The following is a 7,507-nucleotide window of genomic DNA, read 5'->3' on the forward strand; positions in this document are numbered from 1 at the left end:
CTGGTGTAGTCTGACCTTGTCTGACCTTGAATGTCACCAAGGATGTGGCTTCCACCACTTCTCTGGGCAACCTGTTCCAGTACTTCACTGACCTTACTGTAAAAAACTTCTTCCTTACATCCAATCAAAACCTCCCCTGTTTTAGTTTGAAGTAATTTCCCCTAGTTCTATCACCTCAGATACAGCTAAAGAGGGTCCCTGTCCCCTTCTTTTTTGCAGCCCCCCCTTTAGATGCTCCCATTCTCAGGACTCCCCTTCTTTTCTCCAGGATGAACAGCCAGTCCTCACGGGAGTGGTGCTCCATCTCTTGGATCATTTTTTTGTCTCTCCTCTGGATGCGCTCCAACAGGTCCATATCTCTTCCGTACTGAGGACTCCATATCTGGACATAGTACTCAAAGTGAGGTCTCACCAGCACAGAGTAGAGGAGCAGGATGTCCTGCTTCACCCTGATGGCTGTTATTCTTTTGAAGCAGCCCAGGATGTGGTTGGCTTGCTGAGCTGAGCTGAGCTGAGCTGTCATACTGCTGACTCATGTCCAGCTTCCCATCCACTGGCACTGCCAGGTTCTTTACAGCAGGGCTGTGCTCCATCCTTTTGTCCTCCAACTTGTATTGATAGTGGGGCATTGCCACAATCCAAATGCAAGACTTTGCACTTGGCTTTGTTGAACCTCAAGGGTTCTTCTGTGTCCACTGCTTGAGCCTGTCTAGGACTCTGCATGGCATCCTACCCCTTGAGCATTTGACCAGACCACACAGCCTGGTGTCACTTACAAACTTGCTAAGGGTGCACTTGATCCCATTGTCAGTGTCTCTGATGAGGACACTAAAGATCATCGATTCCAGCACTGCGCCCCAGGGGACTCTGCTTGCCACTGATCTCCATCCATCCATGGTGCCATTGACCACCACTCTCTGGGTATGACCGCACAACCATTTCCTTGTCCATCAAACAGTCTACCCGTCAAATCATTCTCTCTCCAGTTTAGAGAGAAGGATGTTGTAGAGAACTGTGTCAAAGGCCTGACTGAAGTGTACATGGATGACTTCAGTGGCTCTTCCCTTGTCCATTAACAGAGTTACACCATCACAGGAGACCACTTGGTTGGTCAGGCAGGACCTAACCTTGGTGAAGCCATGCTGGTTCTCCCACATCACCTCTGTATCTTCCATGCAACTTAGCATGGCTTCCAGGAGAATCTGTTTCATCATCTTCTTAAATGAGATCTTTATGATCTCAGCACAGAGGTGAGGCTGACAGTTTGGTAGTTCTGTGGGTCATCCTTTTCTACTGTGATATTACTTTTCTTCTGTTCAACAGGGACTTCACCTGACTGCCATGATTTTTCAAATATCATTGAGATTTGCTTGGTGACTATATCAGCCAATTCCCTCAGGAACCTGGGATGCATCTTGTCAAGACCCATAGACTTCTGGATGTTCAGGTTCCTCAGGTGGTTGGTTACAAACATTATCTTCACTTAGAATGGGGCTGGGGTCATTGCTCCCAAATTTCCCACCTAACAAACCTCTGCTTGAGCATTCTGTATAAAGCAGTTGCAAGTGAAGAGGGAGGCAGAAAATCTGCATACTTCAGCCTTCTCCTTGTTACTTGTATTGCTTGCTAGAGAGGGTATGCCCTCCTGGACTCTCCTTTCCCAGTCAATGTACCTATTGTAGCTTTCTTGTTCTTTGCACTCCCTGCCAAGTCCAGTTGGACCTCTGACCCCATCCCTACACAACCTAGGAGCATTCTTATACTCCTCCCAAGCTACCCATCCCTGCTTCTACAATTTTTTTTCAGAGGCATATAGACATATAATTTATCACTGTTCTGCCCTAAGTATAATACTGAAAGAGCTGACATATGTCATGAACCTATGAACCTATGAACCTATGAAGAATAATTTATACAAACATAGTGAATTTTTTGAGGAACAGTAATTAAACAGTAAACCTTGAAAAAACTGAAATCCTGTTCAGATTCAGGATTGAATGTACCTTTATTCAAATGGTCCCTATATTCACATTTCTACAGATAGATAGATGTATCATGTATCAGATTCTGACCAAGGAGTAAGAAATTAATGTCCATTTTCATACATAAAAGTTCTGAGATGCTGTTTTCTCTTATTTCTATTCTCTCAGCTCTCCTTTAAGACTTAAACAGTTGGAATAGCATTCTTTATGCCAATTTACACTCTCCCTCAATTAATTTATTTCAATTTACTCTTTCAGATAAAACATTTGACAATCTGAACTAGAGCAATAGAATAGAACTTGAAATGGCTTTGCAGTTACAAGCTGGAGTGGAGAAATTCACAGTGAGAAGAGAAGGCATGAATCTCTGTCCCTCTTCTCAGCTCCTGTTTGGAGGTTTATTATAATAGGTGGCTGGAGAGCACTGCATTGGACATTTTCAGAAAGCTGTGCTGGCAGATGTCTTTTAGGATGCTGCACTGTTGATTTTTGTTGCCCTTTGAATCCTGCTATAAGCACTCATATATGTGCACAAAGGCCCTACCTCCGTCCAGGTCAGAAAGTTGGAAATCCAGCAGATGAGCTAATAGCCAAGGCCCTATACTGCAGTGCATATATACGGAGAAAGCTAAAGAAGGCAAATGTATTGCTGAAAAGGTGAAATGAATCAAAATACATACAAAGCAGGCAAGGAAATATTTTTGCAACTTTTCATTACTTCTAATAATATTATTGTGTATGTACATTTTTTTACAACTAAGTTGACAGCTTCACAATTCAGACATTTTCATCTGTCAGTATTACAAGGCTGCTACGGTCAGATGCATTTGTCTCTATAAACCCTGACATGATGGCTCTCAGTCCCACATCTTTCAGTCAAAATAGTTATGTGTTAATGGAGTATCAAAACTGATTTTCACTTGTAGATGGAAAATGACATTTTCTGGTGCAAATACTGAGTAATTTATCACCAACCCCCTTCCTTCTAGCTATTTGCCTGCTGATAACAATAGTAATTAGCTCGTTAACAATTTAAAGAACTGTATGTAAATTGAAGGTCCATTCCTACAATGTTCTGATTGCCTTGCCTTCTCAGTAATCTCAGTTGCTTTCAAAATGGTTACAGAAGTCATCCCAACATTAACTGACATAGAATAGCTGAAAATATCAAAAAGGAAAAAAAAATCCCCTGACTGTTCATCTTCTAGCAGCATTTCCCAGGAATGTAATAAGGCTGTGCATCTGTGCCACTGAATGGATTCACAGAGTGAATGGTTTTTCAGAGGTCTTCTCTTTTTTTCATTATGATCTGTCTGATTAATGATGTTATTTCTGGCTTGATACTTTCTATGGGCTCTTCAGGTCTCCAGAATTTTACAACTTTACCCTCAGGGCTTACAAGGTACTTCCAGAAATTCCAGCGAGGTTCTTTCTTTGAAGAATCTGAAAGAACAGCGTAAGTTAATTTTAGTGACTCCTTTTCTCTTGTAATTGTTTCATTATCCTCCAGCGATTCTTCATCTATTCATTTTGAAGTAATCCCACCTTGCTCTTTGCTAGAACATTCAACAAAGTTTTATTCAATAATGTTAATGAAGTGAAAAGTTGGAAGCAAATGATATTGTCCTCTTCAGGTAAAACTATTCAAATGATTCTACTTTTACTATGCTTTGTTTTACAGGGAGAAGGATATTGGGTTACACACTCATTGGGGAATCCTCATTTTTATGTCGGTTTAAAGAAAGTGAAATGGCATCAGGAAACCATAATGTTGATGGTGAAATAATTCAGCTCCTTCCATACCATGAAATTAAACCTAATAATATTAATGATAATGATAATGTTCCTGCCATGAATATCTGACAGAGATAATTTCAGATTTCAAGGGGCTGTAGGAAAACTCTATGTCTCCTAGGGGAGCCAGAAGTAGTATACTGACTCTGGCTTTTTCTATGAGAGTCTCAGAGGTTTTAAGTGAAGTCTGTTCTGAGAGAAGAAATAGGAGAAAAATATGAGATTTTTATTAGGTAACAGGAATAGTTGTGAATTTTGCCCTTGGACTACATTAGTAATGTTACGATTGCAAGAGGACTCCATGACAATCAGTGAGTATAACGGAGATTCTGATTCAACTAGTAACCACATCTTTGAAGACTCATTTAATCAAGAGTAAGTCTTTAGGTGGCATAATCCCAACTCTAAATACTCTTTCAGTAGGTGCTATAATTCCAACTCTAAATACTATTTCAGTGTTTATTAATGTATGTGAATATCTTGAGTACAAATAAATAGGGGACGAAAAGATGATGCTACATGTTTCACTGGCCCAGCAAAATGTCTTGCTGCTGCTATGAAGGTAACAAGAAGTAGCTGTGTGAAGGCTCTGACACCTTATTCTACTGCTAGTGAATTCCCTTTTGCACTGAGCTATCTGGCAGTGCTGGAAAAACACTAGATGACAGTCACAGAAGTGGATGTAGCATGAAGATGTTCAGTCTTCTGACTGTCAAAACAAGCAAATGAAGGACAGTTTCCTTTTTAACTGAGGATGAACAGTAATTTAATATGAACCAATATAATTCAGGAAGAAGGAAGATGTTATTTCAAAAAGTGTGAGTATCAGATTATCTTTCTCCCTGTATTTAAATGAATACTGAATGTGTGAATATAGCGGTCCTGTTTCTATGTAGGTATTAATGTCTGACACTGGGAGTTAGTCCAGTGCCTGGATTCACCTCACTCAACTATGGTACCTAATTGCACTAGTCTTCTTTGTAATGAACAGAGAGGCATCACCAGAGTGCAGTCAGCAATTACACTGGATGATGGGGCAACTCAGAACAGTGACGGTTTGCCTGATATTTTTAGTGACATGCCTAAGAGGAGAAAAGAAGAAACGCAGTTCACTTGACAGCAGCTACCACTTCAGAGTCTCTTAAACAGAGGCACATGATAGTAATTTTCTGGAGTATAAACAAAGAATATAAGAGGAAATAGGCTGAAGTGGTTTAAGATATTTCATTTACATGTTGATACAGTTTTCTGACAAGAGAAGCTGTGAAAAACTGGAATAGATGAGAGAAGTACAGAGTCTCTCATAGGACTACTGTAATTATTTGGAGAAGCACCTGTAGCATTGTCTTAGATAGCTGTGATCCCATTTGTGGGCAGGAAGATGGAATACACATTTGGGCATCCTCCTTCCTCATTTTCTAGTTAAAAAGATTTAAAAATTTTGTTCTAAATATCCTTCCTTTCACAGTAGTGGAGATTAGTAATAGTCAAAGACATGGTCAAAACTCAGGAAAATTCAGAGCTGATTTTAAACTGGTTTTGTGAGGTTCTTGGTCAACTGAGCAAAATTTCATTTTTCTTGTGAGAGTGTGAGGCTCTAAGTCAGCAAATTTCTTCTGTAACAATACTTTGTAGTGTTTTTTCAAGTGGGATTTACAGGTTGGGCCCTGAAGCTCACAAGACACAATAATGCAAAGTAGTGATTATATATTGTACAGTATGTTCCTGGTTTACAAAACTTATAAGTGAGACATAGGATTCTTTGCTAAAGGAGGATTTCCTCATCTGTATATTTTTAAGTTTCCCAGTAATATTAAAGTGTCTTTAGTTATATTTTTCTCTGTAAAATATAAAATGCTTTCTAACAAAAGTCACATAATCTGAAGTAGAATTTTGTAGGTGTCTCAGACCTTTGAACTAAGGTTTATATGTTCATCATTGCATGTTTCTGTCTGGGCTGGTTACAGTAAGATGCTTTCATTGTCAGTGAGGAGAAGTAAATGCTTTCAGGGTACAGCATTTTTTACCTTTTTTTTTTTTTTAATAATCACATTAAAATGAGATAAGTAGTGTGCAAAGAATGCCTTTTTTTTCTCCATAGACTATGAAGACAAATAACGTATGCTCAGACTGGGCCTGTTAAACTCTGACTGGAGTTGAAGAATATCATGCTTATAGGCAGCTCAATAAAGGAAATAAAATAGTTACCTATTAAAAATTTAAAAGCGGGCTCTGCTTCTGATCCCAGGATCTTGATTTTGTGGAAAACAGGGAAGGTTACTCCGTAGTTCCCTTTGGCAAAAGCCTCTATTTCCTGGCTTGAGCCAGGCTCTGATTCTCCAAACTGATTGCAGGGGAAGGCCAGTACAGTGAAGTGGGAGGGACCAAACTCCCTGTGTAGATCTTGCAGAGCGATGTAATTTTTGTCTGTGTGTTGGCAGTAACTCGCCACGTTTACAACCAAAGTTGCCTTTGGAGAAATAAAGGGAGAATACTGAGAAAGAATCTGGAGATGGCACAGAGATTTCATTAAGCCTTAACATGATATCCCCCTACTAGTATTGTTCCTGCCTGGGAGCTAGACATCATTTCTCTGATTGATATTTTATTAAGCTGATAAGAATGACAGCAGCTGAAGCATTTACTTTGAGATATCCTGCTTTAAACATTCAGTAAATGGATAAACTCAAAGCTTACAGTTTTAAACGTGTAAAAAACCTGTATATTTAGAACAGACATTAAAAATAGATTTCTCAGACTTCTAAAATTTATCTGAACATATTACCATTCTTAACTAAGATTAAAGTGCACAAATGCAATTGCAAGACCATTAAATTATAATTAAATTTTGTTTGTTTGTTTGTTCTAATAGTTTACTCTGAAAGCAGGCCTAGAAAAAATAATTTTTTCTCTAGCTTACTATTTTACATAATAGGAATTTAGCACAAAACTGCCTAAGTTCCCACAACAAACTGTTTTGTTTATCTGGAAATGGATGCCTGCTTTTCAGTGAGGAATCAAGGAAAACATATAAACAAGTTGTAACTTACTTTCCCTCTGTACTTCTCCAAGGAAACAATTCTTCCCCGTGAATCCTTGATTTCAAAAGAATAAAAATCTTTAGTTTTAGGTTTAAAAAATCTGAGTTGCAGTAGGCAGAGGACTGCCGTACAAAAAAACATTGACAGAAAAACAAGAAAGACTCTAGCTTTGGGAACTGAATATTTCAGAGGATAAGGAGTTGTGAGAGGCTCCATTTTCGAGAAGATCAGAGCCAGGGCAGGCCTGGAATGTGAAGGAGGAGCTGAAATATGAAACTCACAACTCAGACTAAAAAGGACAAGCTGCTCGTTTTGTCAGTTTCAGAAGCAGCTGTTTCACTTCACAATGCCTCTGCTGGCCTTCAGAGTGCTTGGTAAAGTATGGAAAGGCCCCTTGTTAGGGAAAAATAAATAAAAAGCACGTTCCCATTATTTAAGATGCTGATTTCTCTGGCCAACCTATGTGGAGCACTATAACATCAGCTAGCACACTGGCCTGAGGAGTTGCTGAGGGCTTGTTTGTGTGTCTGTAATGCATCTCTGGCACCCTTTGTGCTCCTCAGGTGCCCTTGACACAGTTGCAGGCTTGGGGAAGCAGTCTGTGGACCAGTCATGTAGGTAGGCAAGTATAACTGTAGAAGCCTGTCTGCAGCCTCTCTGCTTTGCCTCTTAACAGCTGCTGTGTGACAG

At 39.5% G+C, this 7,507-nt stretch overlaps 1 protein-coding gene across 2 annotated transcripts; it reads right to left on the minus strand.

The window, feature by feature from the left end:
• Positions 1–3,157: 3,157 nt before the first annotated feature.
• Positions 3,158–7,039, minus strand: GPX8 (glutathione peroxidase 8 (putative)). 2 transcript variants are annotated; one of them, XM_065739862.1, is made up of 3 exons: positions 6,827–7,039; positions 5,985–6,246; positions 3,158–3,425 (listed from the first exon to the last, which is right to left on the minus strand). In XM_065739862.1, the coding sequence occupies exons 1-3, from the start codon at positions 7,031–7,033 to the stop codon at positions 3,262–3,264; spliced, it is 633 nt and encodes a 210-aa protein (XP_065595934.1). In that variant the 5' UTR covers positions 7,034–7,039; the 3' UTR covers positions 3,158–3,261. The 2 variants fall into 2 exon arrangements, with proteins under 2 accessions (XP_065595934.1, XP_065595935.1); XM_065739863.1 differs by lacking the exon at positions 5,985–6,246 and having other exon boundaries at positions 3,289–3,425.
• Positions 7,040–7,507: the final 468 nt, after the last annotated feature.

This window comes from Cyrtonyx montezumae, unplaced genomic scaffold, assembly GCF_038088225.1.
Source record: "Cyrtonyx montezumae isolate F1298 unplaced genomic scaffold, pur_monq_1.0 scaffold_25, whole genome shotgun sequence".
NCBI lineage: Eukaryota > Metazoa > Chordata > Aves > Galliformes > Odontophoridae > Cyrtonyx > Cyrtonyx montezumae.

Bases quoted from the DNA above. Each gene is read 5' to 3' on its own strand.
- GPX8 (XM_065739862.1), bottom strand. From the start codon at position 7,033: ATGGAGCCTCTCACAACTCCTTATCCTCTGAAATATTCAGTTCCCAAA. The intron at 6,247-6,826 runs GTAAGTTACAAC...ATTTCTCCAAAG, and splicing joins TGGAGAAGTACAGAGGGAAA to GCAACTTTGGTTGTAAACGT. The intron at 3,426-5,984 runs GTAACTATTTTA...CTGTTCTTTCAG, and splicing joins CGCTTTTAAATTTTTAATAG to ATTCTTCAAAGAAAGAACCT.